Source organism: Hypomesus transpacificus, chromosome 21, assembly GCF_021917145.1.
Source record: "Hypomesus transpacificus isolate Combined female chromosome 21, fHypTra1, whole genome shotgun sequence".
Taxonomy (NCBI): domain Eukaryota; kingdom Metazoa; phylum Chordata; class Actinopteri; order Osmeriformes; family Osmeridae; genus Hypomesus; species Hypomesus transpacificus.
Window position 1 is genome coordinate 977,497 of NC_061080.1, and position 24,615 is coordinate 1,002,111.

The window sequence follows — 24,615 nt, forward strand, 5'->3', positions numbered from 1 at the left end:
AGAACTAAATCTCCTCTGTTTAAATAAAAGCACATGACCAATGATTTAAGTGCTTGTGTTTAGACTGACTACTATGTATGGACTCCTAGCTTCAGTATGAGAGCAGCGAGAAAACACAAAACAAATTGAGAGAGAAAGCAAGAGAGAGGAAAAAAAAAGAAGAAGTGGAGAGAATGAGGGAAAGAAATAGAAAGAGAAGAAGAAATGTCTTGACTGGGCAAACAGCCCGGGGCTACTTTTAATATTTCTCTCCCCTAAATTTCCCCTCTGAGACAGGTTTTAAATATGAATCGTTTGTTAGACACATTCTGTCCTGAAGTTGTTGGAAATTTGGATTGAAATGTTGCAAAATCTCCAACATGCAGTTGCAGTGGAAGAAACAGAGGGCTTGTTGTGGAGACAGAAAGAGGAAAATCCAGGAGGGGAAGAAGACTGGGCTCAACTGGTGTTAAATCACAGCTTCCTATACTTCAGAATGTTTCTGAGATATGAACTCTGCTGGCGCGTGTGTGTCTCGTGGTTCAGTATTGGATCCAGACCTCCTCGGATGCTAAATTGATTGTAAAATTCATTCCATGAATATATTCATGTTTTCAGAATGGGTTCATATTAATGACGCGATTTCGGTTTTCTGTAAAATGGCTGTTCTATCCAACCTGATGTACTAAGATGGACAAAAAAAAAAATAGCCATCGAAATGACTAGAAATGTGGTTTTAGTTCCACATACACGTGTGTATGTGCATGTTGGTGGAGACTGGGCATGACTATAACACGGTCACCTGACATGAACCCTGTCACAGTTGAGAGAGAGAGTTAGAGACAGAGTGAGAGAGAGGGTTAGAGACAGAGTGAGAGAGAGTGTTAGAGACAGAGTGAGAGAGAGGGTTAGAGACAGAGTGAGAGAGAGGGTGAAAGTAAGAGTGAGATCGAGGGTTAGACAAAGAGTGAGAGACACGCCCGACGCGAGAACGAGAGGAGGAGAGACAGAAGGCGAGCTGCGCGGCGCTGAGCACGTGAGCGCGCGTCGAGCGCGGAGCCTGTGCAGGGGAGGACTCATTCTCATGTGGCGGGCGTGCGAGGGTGGAGATGAATGGGCTGAGGGCCGCCTGGCTGAGTCAGGGACCCCGAGCCGCGAAAGACAACACTCTAAATGGATTTCACTGACAAGGGGCCTGGGAGAGAGAGGGGAGGGGTGGAGGGACGGAGGGGAGAGAGAGAGGGGAGGGGTGGAGGGACGGAGGGAGAGAGAGAGGGGAGGGGTGGAGGGACGGAGGGAGAGAGAGAGGGGAGGGGTGGAGAGATGGAGGGAGAGAGAGAGGGGAGGGGTGGAGAGATGGAGGGAGAGAGAGAGGGGAGGGGTGGAGAGATGGAGAGAGAGAGAGAGAGAGAGAGAGAGGGGAGGGGTGGAGGGACGGAGGGAGAGAGAGAGGGGAGGGGTGGAGGGACGGAGGGAGAGAGAGAGGGGAGGGGTGGAGGGACGGAGGGAGAGAAAGAGGGGAGGGGTGGAGAGACGGAGGGAGAGAGAGAGGGGAGGGGTGGAGGGACGGAGGGAGAGAGAGAGGGGAGGGGTGGAGAGATGGAGAGAGAGAACAGAGGCGGTGGGGGGGGGGCATGTAGACAGGAAGGTGGGCTCTTTGGAGTAATGGGAGTGTGTATGTCAGATTAGTAGGGAATTATCCTGCCCCCAACAACATCCCCCTTTTCCCAGCACTGTGTGCACTGACACCGGGTGAACCCGTCTCTTGTAACACACAGACACACTCACACCCACACACACACACACACACACACACACACACAGGTGGGTAGCAGAGCATTCGGTGGCCGTCGGTTCAGCAGAGATGTTGATTGGCCGGTGGCCTGCCCCCTCTGGCCCTGTGTCTGTCTCCATGGAAACGCAACATTGCCGAGCAGAGGCAGTGACAGGGGTCTGGAACCGGGGTTGATACCTCCGACTCCACAGAGATGGAGAACAAGAGAGAGGGAAGAGAGAGGGAGGATGGGGGGGGGGAGAAAAGAAAGAGGGTGAGAAAGTCAAAGAGAGAGAGAGAGAGAGCGGGAGGAAGTGACAGACAGATAAAGAGAGAGTGCTGGGCAGAGGGGAGAACGTGCGTGTCGGGGGGAGAAGAGGATGACGAGAAGAGAGGGAGGGAGAGGGAGAGAGGGGAGAGAGGGAGAGAGGGAGAGAGGGAGAGAGGGAGAGAGAGAGACAGAGAAAGAGAGAGAGAGAGAGAGAGAGAGAGAGAGAGAGAGAGAGAGAGAAAGAGAGAGGGAGAGAGAGACAGAAATAGAGAGAGATAGAAAGAGAGAGAGAGAGAGAGAGAGAGAGAGAGAGAGAGAGAGAGAGAGAGAGGAGAGAGAGAGAGAGAGAGAGAGAGAGAGAGACTGAAAAAAAGTGAGACGAGTAGAGAAAAGAGGGGATTTCCACCATCTCTGAGACACATCTGGTGTCCCCAGCCCTCAGTCCCCTCCTTCTCCAGCAGGAAGCTGCTACGAGGCTTTCCTCTGAGATGGATTCTCATTTGTCCTCGGAAGAAGAAATGTCTTGACTGGGCAAACAGCCCGGGGCTACTTTTAATATTTCTCTCCCCTAAATTTCCCCTCTGAGACAGGTTTTAAATATGAATCGTTTGTTAGACACATTCTGTCCTGAAGTTGTTGGAAATTTGGATTGAAATGTTGCAAAATCTCCAACATGCAGTTGCAGTGGAAGAAACAGAGGGCTTGTTGTGGAGACAGAAAGAGGAAAATCCAGGAGGGGAAGAAGACTGGGCTCAACTGGTGTTAAATCACAGCTTCCTATACTTCAGAATGTTTCTGAGATATGAACTCTGCTGGCGGCGTGTGTGTCTCGTGGTTCAGTATTGGATCCAGACCTCCTCGGATGCTAAATTGATTGTAAAAATTCATTCCATGAATATATTCATGTTTTCAGAATGGGTTCATATTAATGAACGCGATTTCGGTTTTCTGTAAAATGGCTGTTCTATCCAACCTGATGTACTAAGAATGGACAAAAAAAAAAAATAGCCATCGAAATGACTAGAAATGTGGTTTTAGTTCCACATACACGTGTGTATGTGCATGTTGGTGGAGACTGGGCATGACTATAACACGGTCACCTGACATGAACCCTGTCACAGTTGAGAGAGAGAGTTAGAGACAGAGTGAGAGAGAGGGTTAGAGACAGAGTGAGAGAGAGTGTTAGAGACAGAGTGAGAGAGAGAGTTAGAGACAGAGTGAGAGAGAGGGTGAAAGTAAGAGTGAGATCGAGGGTTAGACAAAGAGTGAGAGACACGCCCGACGCGGAGAACGAGAGGAGGAGAGACAGAAGGCGAGGGAGAGGGGAGGGAGGGAGAGGGGAGAACGTGCGTGGTGTCGGGGGAGAAGAGGATGACGAGAAGAGAGGGAGGGGAGAGGGAGAGAGGGAGAGAGGGAGAGAGGGAGAGAGGGAGAGAGGGAGAGAGGGAGAGAGAGAGAGAGAGACAGAGAAAGAGAGGAGAGAGAGAGAGAGAGAGGAGAGAGAGAGAGAGAGAGAGAGGAGAGAGAGAGAGAGAGAGAGAGAGAGAGAGAGAGAAAGAGAGAGGGGAGAGAGAGACAGAAATAGAGAGAGATAGAAAGAGAGAGAGAGAGAGAGAGAGGAGAGATGAGAGAGAGAGAGAGAGAGAGAGAGAGAGAGAGAGAGAGAGAGAGAGAGAGAGACTGAAAAAAAGTGAGACGAGTAGAGAAAAGAGGGGATTTCCACCATCTCTGAGACACATCTGGTGTCCCCAGCCCTCAGTCCCTCCTTCTCCAGCAGGAAGCTGCTACGAGGCTTTCCTCTGAGATGGATTCTCATTTGTCCTCGGCTGTTTGTTAACTGGATACGGAGTAGGCAAATCCTCATTGTAATCCTGATAGCTAAGTCCCTCAGAACCGCAGGCACACATGCCACGCGCACTGTCCCCACCCCCCGTTCTCTACCCCATCCGTCTAACCAAGGAGACTGAAGCGCCATGGTTGCATTTCATTGGCATTGTTCACCAGGCCCTCAAGACAGACTGTTTTCATGTACCCGCGTTCAGTCACAGTGTACTGATGACAATATAACTCGGACTATTCTCAGTGCTACTTTCCTGTTCGAACACGGGTGAGGACCACAGCTGTGGGTGATGTCTCCCACTGCGGAAAGGTAGCGAATCAGGCCCAAGACAGCGTGTGGCATGTGCGCCAAGGGCAGGTGCCCTGTCTCATCCTGTAGAGATGGCTATACATCTGAGGGGCTGGGAGATGTAATCACTGCCAAATTGGAGCTCATTTCCATGATTCCTCTCTGTTGGCCCTATGGAGAGAGACTGCCAACTCAGCAGGGGAGGCCCACACATATTCAATTGAGGAAAGTGTGTGTCAGTGTGTGTGTGTGTGTGTGGGCGTACAGCATGCGTCCGTGCGGGGTTATTTGTGTGTGTGTGTATGGGCATACAGTATGCGTCCGTGCGGGGTTGTTTGTGTGTGTGTGTGTGTGTGTGTGCCCGTGTGTGATCGTGCACGCGTTTGTGTGTGTATAGTATGCCTGTGTGCCATAGGGGTTGAACGGAGGCTGCATGCTTCCACAACAACAACCCATCCTCCACAACGTTACTAGGGCTCCTCTAACGCAGAGGAGCCACTATACAGCGGTAATTGAGTGGGATTCCTCATTATTTCCTGTAAATAAAGAGCAATAAAGAGCGTGTGCGGTCGCTGAGTCAGCTCCATCTCTCTCTCTGTCTCTCTCTGTCTCTCTCTGTCTCTCTCTGTCTCTCTTCCCCCCTGTGAGGTCCGTATCGGTCTCCACTCGTCCTCTCATCCCTCCGTCTAACCCTAACCCTCCATATGTCTAAGTGCCAACAGAGGGGGGGGGGGGGAGGGTTGGATGCTGTCATTTCCCGTCTCCAGGGGTTGGCGATAAAACCCCGACGCTACGGTCTCCAGCGCGTCCCGACACACGGCGCATGTGCTATAAACCAGCGTGGACGCGGCCGTTCATCTGGCGGGATGGGATGTTCTGTGATGGATGCGCAGTTCCAGGAGGATATGATCACAGGGAAGCAGAGAGAAAGTGGTATAGCTTTGTGTGTGTGTGTGTCTCAGCCAATAGTAAAAGGTCTTCGCCCACCTGTCTTCTTCCCAAAAGGTGAATTTCACACCATAGCCATAACCCCATCTTAATCAGCCCCTGAGTGACCAATTACACAGCCCGAAAGCAGTCTCCTCGGCCAATCACCAACCCGATGTGGTGTCATAAGAACCACCTATTAAAAAACGGAAGGCGGATGGAATTTGGCCCCAGACACTGACTCGGTCAGCCGTGTGTTTAGCTCCATAGATGATGAAGGTTTATAATGAAAAGGGTAAATCTGATCCTAGATATTGTTCTGAAGAGTGAACTTCTACCAAGAAACCCCCTGTAGTCCAACATTTTACCGTGTGTCTGGCTGTGTCTGGGTCTGCAGCAGAGGCTGTAAAATATGTTGTGTGGTGTGATATACAACAACAACAGAAAGAGAGAGAGAGAGAGAGAGAGAGAGAGAGAGAGAGAGGTGGAGAAGGACAAGGTAAGAGATGGAGAGTTTGGTGTAAACAAGTGGATCTATAATAGTGCTGCAGCCCACTATCAACTCTCGAGGGAGAGTTGAAGCAAACAAGCCTTTCAAACATGTCAGTCTCCAGTCCTCATTAGGACACGACACAGTTTTACAGACAAACAACATGCTGGAAAATTGATGTATCTAGACAGCGCCATGGTTCCCCGCTTTCAATATGATTTTGAAAAGCAAATTATTGCAAACATATACATCATGCCTCTTCTGCTTGGCTAGTTTTTGATCAGTGACAAAAGCGCTGATTGCAATTTTTCACCTCCAAATGTGAACCGAGTGAAACAAACATTCCAGTCGATGTTTCATCACAGTGGTTCTTTGCTGTCTGCTTTTGGTGAAAAAACGTTTTATTCGCCTTTAAATTTCACCGCCTCAGTGAAGAATAAAAAATGTTCCTCATGTCACTGTATTTCACTTATCTGCCAACGAAAAATCAATACGGCTATGTTTCAACCGCAAATCTGCCATCTTAAAGGGACATTCTCGGCGGCGGCCTTGCCTGAATGGCTAGCGTTTTAACGGCTAACCCTAACCCGTCAAAAATGACACTTCCATTTAATACAAAGCCAATGACCACTGTCGGTGGCATTGGGGTCATCACAAACCTTGCAGCTTTGTGTCTCGAATTGGCCTTGTAGATTCATCATGTGACGCGTCAACTAAGATCAATACAGCTTGTCAGTGACAGGTCAAAAAAATAAATAAAATGAGATAAATATGTCATTATAGTCTCATAACAATTACGGGAAAATTGGTTGGAATTTCACACTGACGATTTCAATATTATTTGCCTTATAGAAGCCAGGGCCCATTAAAGCTTGAATAAGAGTCAATAGTTCAAAAAGGGTGCCACTGTAAAGTGGGGTTTCTTACATGGCTTTTGTGCAGGGAAATAAACTGAGAGCAGAGATGTAAAAGGATGTAATGATAGATAGAGATGGAGAAAGAGAAAGAGAGTGAGGAAAGATGAAGATAGGTGAACGATAAAAGCTGTGTTTATTATTTAAACTGTCAGGATTGTTTCACCATCTCATGTTTAAGTTGTCAGTGATGCCATTTTTAAAAAATTAGATATACTGTACACTGTACTGTACAGCTTCTTGTCATCTAGATCTGCGACAAGCTGGGGTCCCTACCATGACAACCACGCCTAAACAAATGCAGAACCCATTGGTTACAGAGCTGACAGAATGCATTTCACACGACCACAATAAAACGGATACAACAAAATACAAAGAAAAACCCTTCCCCTCTCCATAACCCCCCCCCCCCCCCTGACGCCCGCAGGCGTCCGTATCTCCCCATCCATATCCACAGGACAGGACTAACTCAAGGCTGAGCGGTGGACCCGACGGCCCGTGTGATTTACACGGCCCCTTGACCCCGCCGTTTGGAAGTGGGACGCTAGTCACAGGCCCTGGAGGGGGTATCTGAGGGGGAGAGATTTACACTGGTCTGGGTCGGGTCTGTATCCGTCAGCAGAAACACGAGGTTGGCTGACGCGGGGATGAGGAAAGAGAAACGGCATGGGAGCGATGACAGGAAACGCGTGGCCTGTGGGTGGTCAATGCGGAATCAATATGGCCCCCTAAATAACGAAATAGGAGCGCAGGCATTAGGTAGTGATGTGTGGGCTCAGTGAGAAATACAGTCTATACATGGGCATAGCCTGGAGATTTCTATCACACACTGCTTAAAGGATTTAGTGGCCTGAGAAGAGGATCAATATAATCTGCGTCAATATGTATAAGACACAGTACAGTCTGTCAGAATGGATGCTAACCTTCCACCATTAAATCCAGTTTTAACCAATGAGTCACTGTAAGGTAAAGTCGAACTTCTTAAACAGCTAACCAATACAAGGCAGGGAACAAGCCCACTAAAACACTGTTTATTGATCCTTAAGTGCTTTTGTTACAAGAGATCTGATGTGTAATGGCAAAGGTGTTTATACCAACTAGAAACCGGAAACACAACGCAGAACAGGGTAAATCTCTCCTTCTAAATCACCCTTGCTACACAATCAACACGTAGCAAGGCTCTGTTGGGGCTCTTCCGTCATGGTTAGCGCTAACACAGCGCTTTTTTTGTTTTTGTGGCAGGGTTATACACAACCTTGCACACTGCCAAGATCCTGGGTTTGATTCCTGCTTTGGGCCGGTCAGTGGCCAGATGGGCTATCTACCTGGCCTTTTTGTGTGGCGTTTGCATGTTCACCCTGGTCTCACACCACAGACGCTAATGTCTTCAGTGGACACCCGGCACGCGTGACCCTGTCCGTGTGTGCGCGAGAGATGAATAAAAGGACTCTTCTGACCAAGAATGTCGCGTACGATTTCGCACGACGTTAGCGTTAGCTTTACTCACCCCTGGAGCTCCTTGACGGACATGGAGATCTTCAGGTTGTGTCCCAGCACATGCAGGGTGGTGAGGATGTCGGCCCACTGCACCATCTCCCCCAGCGGACCTCCCTTCAGAACCTTGGGGCTGAACACGTCCCCGGATTCCTCCGTCAGGAAGCCCACGTGGACCAGGATCTGGGGACACCATGTCAAAGTCAGTATCAACTGGTGACAGCTATTATTAAAGCTACAGTAGGTCATTTTAGGAATTGCTTAAAAAAAAAAGAAGAGAAACAGTGCCAGTAATTCTTGTCTGAAATTCTGTGCTTCCTCCAGCTCGAGTTTGGTTGACAGCTCACAACAGAAACCAAGGAGGAAAGCCCGCCTCACTGAAAACTCCTGGAACAGGATTGCTGGAACAGGATTGGCTGGAAAATAGCAGGGCTATTTAAAAAAAAAAAACGATTCCACTGGCAATGTGATGTCTGTGTTGCTAAACAATTGTAAAGTTGAACAATGCTCTGAGGCCATCATTAGCCAACACAGCAAGTTTACACTGACCTTTTTTTTTAAACCTATGTCACCTTTAAGTATTTTACTTAGAACAAGAGATGTGAAGTGTGGGATTGCTGCGATCTGGGTTTTCTGTCCAGACACTGCTTAGCAGTTTGTTGAGTGTCATTAGACAAGAATCCTCATTCACCATTGAAACATGCCCTCGTCTAATCTGTCCAGAGCACAGCACAGTGGAACCGGAGACGAATTACATTGGTGAGGACCTAAACACCGACATGCACCATTGTCTGCTACAGAGCTTTCGTGTTAATCGAACAAGCAACTTAACAGCTACAGTACGGCGCCTTGGCTCTGCCTGTATCAGACATGAACACATGTTCCTTTTTTATAGTTTATTAGACAGCTGAGTAATCGGCTGATTAGCTAACACAGCATGAACTCTCCTGCTGCTCTTGCTGCCGAACGTCGCCCAGATCTTTGACTGGCTCTCACAGCTCTTAGGAAAAAGGGAGGGCATTGCGGACGACTTTCCCTTGCACGGGGGCCAGCTGTGCGTGTGTGTGTGTGTGTGTGGGTATGTATGGCTGTCTGTCATGGATTGGATGAATGTGGGTTGTTGTCGGGAACGGCAAATGTTGTTGGTGTGTGCGTGCGTGTGGTGTGTCAAATTTACCGGAAGTGATTAAAAGCCTTTCACCACTCAGCGGGGTGCGGCTCATTAGGTTCCTGGAGGTGGATTTTCACCTCCTCCTTCCTCTCCCTCTCTTCCCCTTCTACTTTCTCTCTCTCTCCATCTCTCCGAGGGATGCCTGAGTCACTGGGTAATCATGTGCTAAAAGTCAATTTGTCAGCGGCTGGCATACACACACACACACACACACACACACACTGAACAGAGACAAGCAAAGTCACATACACGCGCAGTCACATAGTCATCTGAAGACAGATTACATTGAAGGAGACAAAATAACAGATTCACAGACAAAGCCATGTCTGGATGAAAGCAAAGTGAAAATAACTCCAACTTCCAACAACTTTAAAACCTCCAAACTGGCTCTGGCTAGTTTTCTGAAATCATTTGTTGGGCCTGGAGGCGTTTGTATGAGAGTGTATTGATAGATGTGTATTGGCATTTTCTAGCTCAGCACTAAGGAAAGGGAAACTCCATAAGCCTGGAAATTCGACGAGCCTGAAAAATCCTTCCCATGATTTAATAAGCTTGCTCTAATAACTTCTGCTTCAAAAAATGTTTAAGTGAAATGTAATTACAGTTTGGGTGGCAGATGGCAAACGGAGAGAAATCGGGGGCCAATGAGAGCATCCAGCTCTTTGGCCAGGGGGATATCACGCCAACCTGGCAACAACGCACTAACGGGAGAAAAAAAAGGAATTTCACATGCTGGCAACCACACACTAAGATTGAGTAACTCAAAGAGGTATTTTGCAAACTGGTAACCACACACTAATGCACATTGAGGTAGGAGGATTTTGGAACCTGGCAACCACACTCAAGCTTTGGAGTGGTACATGATTTCTGCTTTGTGCTAATGGTGGACATTAATCTCCTTTTGCTTGAGCTAATTCACTTCTACTAAAAGTAAAGCTTTAATGTAGTTCCATGCTACACTGAGATTATGCTGAAACTCTAACCTTGACGTAGTCCTTCTCGTAATGTGAGATTGAGAAATTAGATTTCTCTTTACTCTGCTCTTCGAAAACTTCCAGATGGCGTGTGAATGCGTGTGTGTGTGCTAAGAGGTTTACGTGTATACGGGTGTCCATATGTGTGTCTAAGCTTCGTTGGAGCCCTGTGAATCAAATAGGAACAACATCTCTCCATTCTGTTTATCAGCGTCGGGTCACAGGTAAGTCTAAATCAAAGCCGGAGGGGAAAAAAACCCTCCATCAATCTCACCTGTGCAAAGTTCCACTTTGGTATTCACTCCTACACTTTCCATCAACTTCTTGTTGTTTTCCTTTCAAGTCGGGCTTTCAAGTCTCCAATTTTTCCCTCACGGTGCCCTTGTGTTGTACAGTAGTCATGGAAATAAAGGGTCGATTCGGGTTGTATAGCTCTCTCTCTCTCTCTCTCTCTCTCTCTCTCTCTCTCTCTCTCTCTCTCTCTCTCTCTCTCTCTCTCTCTCTCTCTCTCACACACACACACACACAAACTAGCACACGCACGAACCAAACGCACAAGTACACAAGCAAACACAAGAAAGACAGACAACAAATACAGAAGACATATACAAACAAACACACAAAGACGGATTGATGCGCTCTGAAGTAAACACACACACGCACACACACACACCATCAGATCAGTGGAGTGGAGCCAAGCGCAGACACTGTGTGAGAGAGATAAGTCATGTCTCACACTGCAGAGAGAGGAGAGTAGGGAGAGCACTGTGTACCAGGCATGATGCAGGGCCGATGTATATCGGTGACACTAGGCGACCTTGCTGTGTGTGTACGTGTGTGTGTGTCGTGTGTTGCAAAGTTGAGTCGGGGAGAACACGAGAGTGTAACATAGATGTCCTGTATTAGTTAGTGTGTGTGCGCTTGTCCTACGCGTGTGCGTGTGTGAGTTCCGTCTCACATGGGGCCTCATATGCCCTCGTGCTGCCCCTCCACCAGCCGTTTCGAAGGGCACAGATGTCGGGGAGAGGGCGGGGGGTGGCACACAAGCTGGCACTGCCAACTAGAGTAGCTGCCTGGTCCCTCGTCCACTCCCGACGCTCCTGCATTCTGACCCCCGCTAAATCATCTCCCTGTCAATCTGCTCTCTGAAGGACACGGGCTTAGAAGAAGCTGCCTCTCTCGGAAGGTTCCCCTTTTGAAACGACATGCCCCTTCCTCGTGGTATACGGGTTACACGAAAGCAAAAGGATTCATATTTGGGTTTTCCACGTGCAGAAATGCTCGCTTTCGATTTATGGGTGCTGTGTTCTGAGACTGCGAGAAAGCTAGCCACTTACGGTTAAGTATCTTAGAAAGAGTGATAATATCTCTTTTAGCACTTTTAACATCTTTAGAGATCCAGGGTAGTAAATAGATAAGTACTTGATATTCAGCAGACAAAAAATGGGCATTAAACTGACGGTCAGTCTCTGAAACACAAGCTGCCATACATCATGTCTAGGGCTGCATCAAATACACTTCCTGGTCTGCTAAATTGCTGCACTAGTCCACACTTGACCGGTGGGGACCTCGTCCTAATATTACTGTAACTGTTGGTTGCTCCTGGCATTCTCTAATTCCTGCTCTCCTCTCTCTGTCCCCCCTCCACACCTCCCTGTGGTGTGGGGGGTCTGAGCTGTCAGCATCTGCCTGGTCGTGGGTCGGTCATCTCTGGACCTGGTCGCCAGTGGATGTCGACTGTGATAGTCTGCCAAAGCTGGATCTGGTCGCCAAGTAGACATCGGTCTCCATGACGGACGACAGCGAGTTCCCGGTACCTTTCCTCATCCCCCTGCCTGTGATACTGCACTGCCTGTGATGCTGCACTGCCTGTGATGCTGCACTGCCTGTGATGCTGCACCGATCACAGTCCCCAGCCCTGTGGCTACCTCTGCTTAAAGTGACATTTACCAACTCTGACCCAAGTTGAACACTGGATTTTGGTGTTTCAGCACACTTTTGACACTTCTGTTTTGACACTTCCCTGCTGTATGACTATGTTAAGCCTGTGTTCTGCACCTCTCTTTCACCAACCGTCTCTGGAGGAGAGGATCCCTCACTGAATAGCTCCTCCCAAGGTTTCTTCCATTTTGCCCCCTCCAGTGAGTTTTTCCTGGGAGTTTTTCCTTGTCCTCCTTGAGGGTTTAGGTTGGTTGAGGGGCAGTTCAATGGGCGTATGTGAAGTCCTCTGTGACATTGCTTGTAAAAAGGGCTATACAAACACTATTTATTTTATTTTTTTTACATGGATGTTGACTCGCACGAATTTCTCTGACTTGGCTGCCTAGAGGTTCAAAACAGCAGGAGTCACCATTACTCTTCGCTTTTGGTCTCGCTCTCGCTCTCCCCCTTTCTCTGTCTAACACGCACACACTACACACACACGCACACTTTCCAAGTCTTTGTGAAGCAATATACAGTACATTCTACCTTCAAACACACGCACACAGCTCCTCTATCCCACTCTCCCCTGGGAACTGTTTCTTGTTCCCATTCCAGCTGCCGGCAGTTAAAAGAGAAGCTCTCTCTCTCTCTCTCTCTCACCTGCTCGCTCTCTCTCTCTGACTCTCTCCTGAGTTATTTCTATTCTGGCAACATAACACTACAAATAAAACCCGACTCAAACAAGGGAATTGAATCACCCCGCAAACCCTGAATCGAAGAACGGCAAGAGACCAGGGCTGAACACTGGGGCGGAGATGGCTTGCATGTGGGCACGCATGCATGGGCTCGGTTTCGTTGACAAAACCCTGCTTTCTCTCGCTTAGTGTAGGCAGGGTGTCAGCGACATTTCTCTGCACTGCTTCCAGCTCGTTTGCACAACCAAGGAGAGGTGACTGAGGGGCATGTGAATGATTTGTTTCGTCAACTATCAGGGTTCCCATTTTGAGTTAACAGCCTTGATATATGATCTGAGATGGCTACATGGCTACTGTAGGAACACCTTGCTGGCATCTACAACGCAAAGATTCAGAACTAGCCTGAACATGCAAATGCTGAGTCACGGAGGCAGGCTCACATATCCACAATGACACACATTCTCACACCCACACCCAGACACTTGATTTGCTTAAACACACGCACACGCACAAACACACATACACACAGTCGGTATCTCGCACTAATATTTGTCTCCCTTTCTCTCTCACTCTCACACACACACAGCCTCTCCCTCCCTCTCCCTCCCTCTCTCTCTCTCTCTCTCTCTCTCTCGTTCGCACATACACACAAACAGCACAGACTGTGCTTTTCTCTGTCCAATATCCTAATTACCGGTGATAAACAGCTTCAGACAGCCGCAGCAAAGTCTAAAAAATGGTCAACATCTGCTGTGGTGATAGAGAAGGAATCCATTTGGTCTCCTATTCAGACGGTGCATTCATCATGTGTGAAGGAGGCCTTAAATCTGGGGCTGTTTAACCGACTTTGTTGAAGAGAGACGGGTTAAGAGAAGCAAATATGTAGAGCTGGGATTATGAGGATTGACTTTCTTATTCGAAAGCCAAAAGCAAGGGGGCAGATTGAGGATCGTTTAACCTCTCTCTCCCCCCGTTTCTCCCCCTCTCATGTACGGGGGGGATCCTAATCGCCGTTCTCTACCCCAATCCTTTCCATTCCTCACTCGCCCCTCTCTCTTTCCCTCTCTCAGCCCACTCTTCTCCCTCTTCCCACCCCCCACCTCTATCCCTTCCTCCTCCCCCCTCCCCCCCCCCCTCACCTTCTTCTGCTCCCTCCAGCGCTGGCGCAGCTTGCCGTCCAGGCGCTGGGCGGCCGTGGCCCACTGGCCCGCCAGGCGGCGGATGCGTCTCTTCATGAAGCTGAGGGACTCCTTGCCGGCGCCCACCTGGTCGAGCAGGGAGGAGAGGTCCGTGCGGAACGCGGCCTGGGGGGAGGGTGGGGGGTGGGGGGAGGGGGTGGGGGGAGGAGGGGCACCGGTCAATAATGTATTAGGGTTACATCATCTGCAATGTGAGACAAAGACAGATAAAGAGGGGGGCGAGAGAGAGTGAACGAGGGAGAGAAAGAGAGAGTTTTGTTCCATAGCGAGACGTGACGTCAAACTCAATCTGGGCACAGCCTGCACGTGTACATGAAGTCACGTTAAGTCCAGTTTTGTTGAGTTTAACTTGATGTCGAAGGGAGAGATGACTGAGAGAGAGAGAATTTGGGAGGCAGAGAGTGGGTGGAGGGAGAGAGTGGGTGGAGGGAGAGAAGCCGGAGGGAGAGAGGTCGGCGTGGGAGGTCGTGAGTAGAAGATGATATCGGACACACGTGACCTGACGACCTACCCGCACGCACACAACCACGCGCACACATGGGCGGAGTGAAACAGAAACACACAGCAAAGGCTAAATGGCTGAGACGAATGTGTGTATGCGTGTGCACTGGGATCCAAGCAAGGTTAGTTTCCAATATGCATTCTGGATATTGTATATGGTCAAAAACACAAAGAGCTTGCTATGAATCCTGAATCAATAAACACACTGACTCACACACAAACACACACACACGGCTGACAGACTCTTCAATAACAAATCCAACCTTAAAGAGCTGACCCGGCTATATTAAATCTGGCTCTACTATGGAGTACGTGAGCCCCTTGTCAGCCTCTAATAAGCTGTTCAATCAGAAACCGTATGGAACCGGATGCGTGGTCTCGTTTTGATGTAGAACCTGGTGCCTTTGTGTGTGCACTACACTTGTTTCTGGTTCATGGCTGTGTTGGTGTGGGGGCTGTTTTCAGAATCAGAGCACACACTGACTCAGCCCTGAGCGCGCTTCTACAAATAGCATCGCAGACTTCCAGGGAGAGCATATGTGTGTGTGTGTGTGTGTGTGTGCGGTTTGACAACACAACTTCTGGTTGCGTTTGATGAAGTTTGTGGATTTTGTTGAAGGGTGTCTCTGTGTGTGTCTTGCTTTTTGCCTGTCTTGTTCCTGTTTGTGTGTGTGTTGCCCTCACCTGTCTTTTGCCTGTCTTGTTCCTGTGTGTGTGTGTGTGTTGCCCTCACCTGTCTTTTGCCTGTCTTGTTCCTGTGTGTGTGTGTGTGTGTGTTGCCCTCACCTGTCTTTTGGCTGTCTTGCTCCTTTGTGTGTGTGTGTGAGGTGTAGGGGGGCTGCTGTTGTTCCTCCAGGCCTGCGGGGGGCAGAACCACTCCACCTCGCTCAGGTAGACCAGGAAGGAGCAGTCGGAGCCGTCCACGCCATAGAAGGCATAACAGGGGTCGGATGTCCAGCGGGCGCGCATCCACTGGAGGAAGAAGAACACACACACACACACAGAAAGGGAACACAAGTACACAGGAGATGAAGATCGCAGGAGGTTCGACGCGAGGAAGGAAGGGTAAGCATGCGGATCGTGAAAGTGTTCACGTGGCGTGAGACGGCAACCAGAGATGAACAGGAAAACGTCCAAACTCACGTCTACTTTGCCAGGGCAGTCTGGGTAACGGGGGTCCCTGGGCACTTCACACTGGCCTGCTGTCCCATCTCGCACCGCTAGAGCGGACAAACACGCACACGTACACATTTTGGAAGGTCAAAGAGGATTTCGTTTTTGATTGACACCGTCGATCCCTGCTCCGGTGTTTGAGTCACAGTGGCCTATAAGCTGGAGTCACCAGCCTGCTCTGAAGCACTATGTTTACGGGGCATGCAGGCAATAATAACAAAACACACAGACACACACACACCCTTCACTGCATCACTGTCCCCAAGGCAACGGAGGAAAAAGTGTCCAGTCGCCGTTTGTTCAGCCTCCACTCACTGCATTAATTGCTCCATTGAGTTGGTGAACTGCCTCCCTCAAGCTTTGAATCCGTCAGAGTGAATCGAGTTCAACTTCTGTACTTATATGGAGGGGGAAGTTAGATTGATGAGACCTCTTCTTTTGCTCTCTTTCTTTTCACTTTCTCTTTCTCTCTTTCTTTTTCATCTGGCAGCCTCTGTCGCTTGCCCTCCCTCTTACTGGATCAACAAATTACATGTCTACAACCGGTTATTTCCATTTACTTAACGGAAGACAATGTTCTCTTCGTCTTCGTCCACCCTGGGGTTACTCTCTGCGCACGACGAAGGCGCGCACATCCGACATCCCAAAAATTACCCTGTCCGCAATATGATTAGCCTCCAATAATACTGCCACAGACTCAGAGACAATTAAAAGTGTGGAGGGGCTAAACAGATAAAAACCTCAAATTCCCCTGGCGAGACCGAGTGCATGAAAAGCCCACCGTGACGGAAAGGGCGGGATATTCCCGTCACGTTCTCGACAGCCTTCTGCGAGAGATTAATCATCATCCGCTCGAGCCCCGACAATGAGCCTAATAAAGTCCACCAGCGTTCGTTCATTCACTTCATCTGTGATTAAAAAATTAATAAATAAATAAAAGCAGTGACTTCGAAGCTTGGTGTGTTGTTGCCCTCGAGTCCCAACAAGAAAACAAAGAGAGATAACAACACTAATTTCTTTTCATAACAGTAATTACTTGGGAGGGAGTGGGATGAAGGAGAGAAAGGAAAGAGAGCGAGAGGTTGATAAAGGAGAACGTTCCCTTGATATTCGCCTATGTGTGGCTGCGGGCAGGAGCTCGTGAAATTATTTATGATTTGATTAAAAAAAGGCAACGATGGACCACTATAGAAATCAACAACATTGGTGGGAAGCAATAAAAGGAGAAAGGAGGGATAAAAACAAACGACTCTAAATCCCAGGGTGTTCCGCCCGCGTGACGACGCCGCGCTTCATTTGTTTAGCGCGATAGATCTCCCATTCATAATTCATATTCAGTCCTTTCCCCCACAAAGCTCTGGTCATACTTTTATCAAATGGACTCCATTTCTACATCCATCAGCGCTGTGAAAGTGGCATCTAGGCCTGTTTAGCATGGTATGCAGTTTTCCCTTTTAGCGTTTCCTGTCTTTACGGCTAAGGCAAAACAATTTTTAGATTTGTGTGCTTATAAAGCTGCAACTATAACCACTGGATGGATAATTTGGCTAGCCGACAGCCCTCTGCACCTAAACTAGGTTGGCCTGTTCTTTTCTTTTGCTTTTCCATCAGGTTCTCAAAGACTAATGAGGCTGGTGTTAAGTACCTCTGTTGACAGCCATGCTGTTCTGAAGGATCTGCTCCATTCTGACTGCCATGTTGGACACGTTCTGAGCGATGGCTTGAATCCTCTCCACCAGGCCTGCCGGCTGGAACCTACACACACACACAGGCACACACACACAGACACACACACACACACAGACACACACACACACACAGACACAGGCAAGCACACACACACACACACACACACACAGACACACACACAGGCAAGCGCACACACACAGGTACACACACAAACAGAAGGAACAGAAGGAACGGTGAGACAACCTATGATTTTGCACTTTGATCAGCTTTCTGTAAGCTGACATGAAAGGATCCGAGTTTGAGAGGGAGAATTGGTGAATCACCCCAGCTAGCCTTCCCAGTTACAATCTGTCAAAAGCTCCGCGGCTTCATCTGCTCTCACCGAATTCAAAGTGAATAACAAACCTGTACTTATTAAACTCTTCTCTGCTTTCTTGTTCCTTCCTCTCACGTTTTGTCTCCGTTTCGACGCAACTCTTTTTTTAGATTTCCTCCTCTGTCTCACTCCATCCTTCCACCCTCACCTTCCCTCCAGACAATTATACCCTCTTTATCTCTCCCTCTCTCCCTCTCTCCCTCTCTCCCTCTCTGAACAGATGTAAAGCAATGCTAACTGGCTGCAGAGATGCTAATTGTGCAGCACTTGGTTGGAGCGTGAAATGGAAAGAGGCCGACATTGCCAGCACAATTTCCTCAGCAGGATAAGAGAGTTGCCCGAGTACAATACCAGACAGAACAAGGCTTCTACTGCATGCTCTGAGGGTAGTTTTCTTTTACAGAATAACGGAAGAGGGAGAGAGAAATAAAAGAGAGAGACAGAGTGAGAAAGGAGATAAGAGATGCACCGTGTAATTGACAAGAGTAGATACTGCAGACAATACAGGGACGAGCAATAGTTTCAGTAAGTGGACTGGCTGTACTGTTAAAGTGTGTGTATCTTGGAGTGTGTTTGTGTTTATTTGCATGTACAAGCAAGCGTTCACCTACATGTGGGTGTTAGCACATCTGGCTGTTTTGCCTAATCGGCAAACAGCAGTTAACCCTTGCTAATGTGAAAGATAGCCAAAGAAAGCTAACAGCCTCTTCTTCTCTCTAAGAAAATGTTAGGGACCGCTAGCACGTTTGCCTGAATGAGGAACAAATGGATTGCAAAGCTGCTTCATTGACTATCTGTCCAGTCTTGATGAGAACTACAGGGTGAGTCTCCAGAGGATGGTGTGAGTGTGTGTGAGTGTGTGTGTGTGTGGGGGGGGGTATTTAAACAAAGAATAATTAGCTTTTTTTGCATCTGTCAAACACAAACTACAAGTGCAAACTAGTCAATGACTTGGATGTTTTGTAGGTGGAAAGCTGAGAAGCATGTCCAGCATGGCAGATTACATTCACAGATGGTTCAAAAAACGACGCTGAAAAAAAAGGACAGTGACTTCTTTAAATGATCAACTCCAAGAAGATACTCAAGAAGACATGTCACGTCAACACAAAGAGACACAAGTCTGTGGTAAACGGATCCAGTTGAGTTTTCTGGTGACCTCATACAAAGCTGAACTCTCATTGGTCGGGCCATGACCCTTCTTAGGGGGGCCCCTGGGAAGTGGCCTGTGTATCCCCTAGTTAGATCCTGAGCATAGTGCCTGTGTGACTGTGGGACTGGCTGACATACCCTGGAAAAGATGTGACCTGCTTAGCCAAAAATCCATCTCCGGTCACAACAAGGCTATCTCCGGAGAAAGACCGCGAGAAGGAGCGAAAGAGAAGGGGAAAGGGAGGAAGAGAGAGCCAAAGGAGAGTAGGAGGGATTAACAAAGGGAAGCCAAGGAGCACTGAGCAAGGGGAAGGGAGCAAAGGAAAGATGGTAGGGAGAAACACCCAAAGGAAGAGAAGGGGCGGGAGAGACAAAGACACACCGAAAGGAGAGACACAGATGAAAAGAACGACCGAACCAGGAGGCTCCGCCTGCAGAGAGGCGAACCGCCGACATCGCCAGGCTTCTGAGGAGGGCGAACAAAACTGTAGAACTGTAGCATTAAATGATAATCGCGATCAAAGACGACTACAACGATATACATATTTGATGGCCCCTGCCGCCGCCTCTCCAGGATGAGTATTTCTCCACACGATGAACAGAGACAGATGCTTTCCTCTGCAAATGAGCGAAATCAGACGGAGTCGCGAGAGAGGTTGAGGAGAGAGAGAGAGAGAGAGAGAGAGAGAGAGAGAGAGAGAGAGAGAGAGAGAGCACGGGAGAAATAATGACCGAAGAAATCAATAGAGAAAAGAAAACAAGGGGGAGGTGGGAGGGGGGGGGAGTAGGAGAAAGGAAAAAGAGAGAGGGGGAGTTGCTAAGGAGACAGACAGATAGATGAGTCTGTGCTCTCTTTCGTTCACTGTGGTCACTGTGAAAGGGTGGTCAAAGTGTCTCTCTGTCTCTCTGTCTCTCTGTCTCTCTGTCTCTCTCTCTCTGTCTCTCTGTCTCTCTGTCTCTCTGTCTCTCTGTCTCTCTGTCTCTCTGTCTCTCTGTCTCTCCCTTTCCTTAATGAGCGTGTTCTCATGAGGTTTGCTGGGTGGCGATCATCGTGTCCCATCAGCCCTTGCTCTCAGGGCCAAGAACAGACATGTGACACCGCCACCAGTATGTGGGGACGCGTCTGCACTTTGGGAGAGAAAAAAAACCCTCACACTGCGCTTCACCGCGCTTGCTTCTGTCACTCCCCATGTCATATCACTCCCCAGCGGGTAACGCCACACCACAAGCTTCTAGAATCATCCACGAGTGGAAGTCTCACCTCTAGTGTCTCTTGTTCCTCCACCGTTCGTTGTGTACCTGTGATTTAGGGGCGACAGTTGCCTTCGCTATGTTAAGAAAGATAATGAACCGGAAAGATCCTGCTCTAGTTTGTTGAGATGTGGGGGGGGTCAACTGGAGTGGGAGTGTTATGAAACAAAATGTACCCCCTAGTTTCTCCTGGGTAACGTGGGTTGATGCATGCTTTGGGAGACAGTTATCGGAAGAGGCTGAAGAAAAGTGGACTGTGGGAGCTAACAAAGACCAGAGGGCCGATTTGCCCTCTTCGACTGAGACACTGAATAAGAGTGCAAGTCTCCTTTTCTCTTCCGTTCCTTGCTCTCTCTCTCTTTCCCTCTCTCTCTCCCTCTCTCTCTCTTTCCCTCGCTCTCTCTCTCTTTCTCCTTCCCCGCTCCCTTTCTTGTTATTTCTTTCTGCTCCTTCACTAACGAGTGCCTGCCCTGTGGGCGAATCGCAGGCTGGGGCCTCAGACACGGCGCCCTGTTCGCTCCTACACGGTGGTATGTCAGCCGAAATGAAGCTCACACAAAGATGAGCGCCCGTCTGTGTGTGTGTGTGTGTGCTTGTGTGTGCGTGTGAAACACTACAACTGTTGCCAGGGCCGTCTATCTGTTATCCCCCTCCCCCTCAATAACCTCTAGGGAAAATCCCATTGAGCTCTCCCCCCCCCCCCCCCCCGCCACATTGCTCTCGCACCTCTAGTGTGAAAGCGAGGGAAGGACGAAAGGGAGGAGGGGGAAAGGGAGTAGGGGGAAAGGGGAGAGGAAGGGAGGTCAGAAGGAGTGATGGAGTGATGATGGAATGAGAATCATAATCACTGGAGCGGAGAAAGACATGGCGTATACTGCAGCGGTCACACTGCGTGTAAGTGTGGTTTAGTGTGTGTATGCCTGTGTGTAACGGGGCCAATAATTGTTGAGGGAGGATGCTTGGTCAGGGTGCTATGATTTGGTCCTGTTCCCTGATCCTAAGTCAGGTCACCTTAGGGAACCCAGTAACTCTGAAGCACACATACACACACTTCTCAAGACGAAAGTATACGTGTGTGTGTGTGACATCATCTACAGAATGGGACTTTTCTTCGAATCCCTGATCCTCCACTGTACCATTTACAGCACAAAAAATCCTCACACAATACACGATTCAACTCATACAGCTGTCTATACGATCCGTTCATGTGAATGTGGAGCTTCTGGAAGCCTCTATTAGACTGACCGGGCTACTCGCAGTGTTACAGAGTAGAAACCAGGTACCAGAGAATATTACCACTGTGGAGCAGAATGGTTAGAAGAGACACTGATTCTACTTAACACCCGTGCCAGACCCTATTAATCACACCTTCCGCTCACAGTTCCCCATGCAGAGGGGAACCTGAGAACAGCTCTTGTCGTTTAACGAGGTCTGATTCTAGAGATTCTGAGTTGAGGAGCGAATTTCATCCGACTTCATCCTGGAGCGCTTCTCTTATCCAGACAGTACTAACTCCTTGTTCACCCTATAGAAACCTACCCAAAATTGGAGGGGTACAAAAGGTTGTGATCATCCTATGTGTTAACACTTTCCCTGCCCTTTGGCTACAGTATTTACTAGTGGAGACCTTTCAATGGTCTCTCGGCATCGGTAGGGACATCTCCGCACCCCTAAAACCTACAACTCTTATCTCCAACCTTCCAGATGTGAGTAACAGCAGGATCTATCCAGACCGTACCAACAGCAGATATCTATCCAGACCGTACCAACAGCAGGATCTTTTCAGACCGTACCAACAGCAGATATCTATCCAGACCGTACCAACAGCAGGATCTATCCAGACCGTACCAACAGCAGATATGTATCCAGACCGTACCAACAGCAGATATCTATCCAGACCGTACCAACAGCAGATATATATCCAGACCGTACCTGTTGATGGCCGAGCTGAGCTCATCCAGGCGGCGGGTGTCACTGCTGGTGCCGTTGTCCAGCTTGGATAGACTGTCCATCCTCTTGAGGATCACCTCCAGCATGTCACTGATCTTCCTCAGGACACCCCTGGACTCCACACCACCCAGAACTGAGGAGAGAGAGAGAAAGAGAGAGAGGAGGAGGAGGAGGAGGGGGGTGAATAACGAGATCGATTACTGTGAATAAATAGGTAGGTATAGGTAGATGATGGATGGACGGATAGATAGATAGATAAATAGGTAGTGTTTTTCTGTGTGTGACTAGAGTGAGTAACATTCAAATACACAATGATTTGGGCAAGCCCAGTGTTGAGAGACATACTGCCAACACCCTTCCTGAAGGCCTCACACCACAGTGTGCGGGGTTCTCTTATCTCCTGGTATGATATGTGCAGGAGAATGTCACCACGGTCTGAGTCATAAAAAGGAGTCAGAAAGGGGAACTAATTATGTTGACATTCCCACGCTCTCTTGCTTTCTCTCGGGGGGAAGCAATTACACACGACCATCGCTTTCCTTCCATCACTTAGTGAATTAGAGAGTTTATGTGTGTGCAGATAGAAAGTGAGCGAGAGAGAGAGAGATGTGTTTGGGTTTACCGTGCTGCACGCAGGGATTATGCCAGGGTTGTTGACTTGGCATCTCAAGGTCACACACAGATGAAGTCCTGTTATTTTATCCCTGCGCGTTCGTTCACCAAGATGAAGCTGTGAATGGTAACAAGACGACTGCGAAGTGGAAAAAGTATAGAGGACATTGCCAAAAAGACACTTCCTTTGAGCTGCCAGCTTCCAAGGTCAAAGGTCGTTCTTCTCTCCCTCCTCTTCCCATCATGCCCCTCAGTAGGCCACTCCGACTGGCATGGTAATCACCAGCGCTGAGCCTGCCACTCAGTCACACAGCACGTCGGATCAACTGACAGGTAATTACATCAGATGAAGTCCTCCTCAAAACTGTCAGCCGAAGTTCATTGGCTTCTTATCCACAGAGCAGCCAATGGGAACTCACTTTCACCTAGTTGGGGAGTTATCTGCCCGGTGACAGATAAGGGCATTGTTGAGCGACAATTTTGTGTCCTTGGGTCGTGATGGATCACCGTGTCGGCGTTGATGGCCTGGACAACGTTAGCACGATTGGCTCCCGAAGAGCACTAATGAGCGTGATGTCATCTTGTAAAATGGAGAATCGAATCACCCTGCGATCTCATCGGCTGGTTCGCTGGCAGAGTCGTTAAAACATCGGCATGTCTCTTTAATGATGTCTTAAGGGAGTTGCAGGGAGATACGAGGGTGGGTATTCATTCGATAAACAAATGGCAGTTTGAAAGGTGAGACCTTGGTTTGTGTTCAGGAGATGAAAAGAAATCAAAAGGAAGATGGATAACTGTGGGTGAAAAATCAGTCCTCCGAGCGCTAACGTCATCGAGCTAGTGTTAGCATCTCACCTCATGGTGACTCTCATTAGCCTCTCACTGATCACAGCTTAGCATCCGCATTAGCATTAGCACTCCCGAGGGAGCAACACCGTCTGATAAGGAAGCTCATTGTTTTAAAAGGCTATCGACAGGTCTCTGCCTGCTCAATACCTACACACCTTCAAAAACACAGTCGCAGACCCAATTGAGAAGCACTTTGACAATGACTCGGATGTTGGATTGTTTTCCAACTAACTTATTAGAATGTAAATGAAGAAATGTTTAAGAGGCTAATGTAATGTCGCGACTGTAGCAAGTACAATCTAGCGTCTTGTGTAAGTCATTGAGTGGGAACCTGGTGGTAAAACAAAATAGGCCCCAAAGAGTAATTCACAACACAAGGTTACCATTTCTGCAGTGAAATTCCTGTTCCATTTCTCTTCAAGGGAAGATGTATTATCAACAGGTCTACAGTTAATGCCACCAAACTGGCTACTACTTACTCTCCATTTCACCGTGAGGGCAGCAAGCGTTATCTTACACTCCATGACTTTCAATTGTACTTTAAGAATCGCACTTGAAAATCTCATCAATTTCGAGTAAGGAACATGTAGTGGCTTGGGCTTATAGGTTACAAACCGCCCCTCTACCTGCTTGGTGCGTCATCTAGAAATAAATCCTTGTTTAGGATTCAGGAAGTGTGAAAACACACAACGCCAAGAGGGCTGTGGAGCTCTCTCTTGGCTGGCACTATTTCACGGTATGTTTGGGCTCTCCTCCTGACGCGGAGGGGGAATAAACGGCAAACACGCACACGCGCACACACACACACAGAGCGAGGCGCCATATTGGCCTGAATATTTAGCGTCACACTCCACCAGAAGGATTCCACGAGGTCTGAAACGCATGAGGCGTGAACACAGTCCGTGTCAGTGATATCCTCTGCACGAGCTGCCAGAAGTGTGACACATCGGTGTCATCTGTGTGTGTGTTTGCTTGGCAGCCTGCCTAGCCTAACTCCTGAGGGACAAACTTTAGGCACACAAAAAAATATCTTAGCTAAGTATTCCACAACAACGTTGATGGAACTACAAAGTCCAGGTTCCCGCACACACAAACACAAACACACATACCATCAGTGGTTTACCAC

The 24,615-nt window shown here is 48.5% G+C and overlaps 1 protein-coding gene across 1 annotated transcript in view; it reads right to left on the reverse strand.

Annotated features, from left to right (window-relative positions):
- Nucleotides 1–7,986: 7,986 nt before the first annotated feature.
- The window catches only part of LOC124483702 (alpha-1,6-mannosylglycoprotein 6-beta-N-acetylglucosaminyltransferase B), a 37,020-nt gene continuing 20,391 nt past the window's right edge, over nucleotides 7,987–24,615 (reverse strand). The window contains exons 3-8 of the mRNA XM_047044248.1: nucleotides 22,011–22,161; nucleotides 17,259–17,368; nucleotides 15,584–15,660; nucleotides 15,227–15,412; nucleotides 13,880–14,044; nucleotides 7,987–8,160 (exon numbers count right to left, since the gene is read on the reverse strand). Coding sequence (XP_046900204.1) covers nucleotides 7,987–8,160; nucleotides 13,880–14,044; nucleotides 15,227–15,412; nucleotides 15,584–15,660; nucleotides 17,259–17,368; nucleotides 22,011–22,161 — 863 coding nt within the window. The remainder of the gene's footprint in view (nucleotides 8,161–13,879; nucleotides 14,045–15,226; nucleotides 15,413–15,583; nucleotides 15,661–17,258; nucleotides 17,369–22,010; nucleotides 22,162–24,615) is intronic.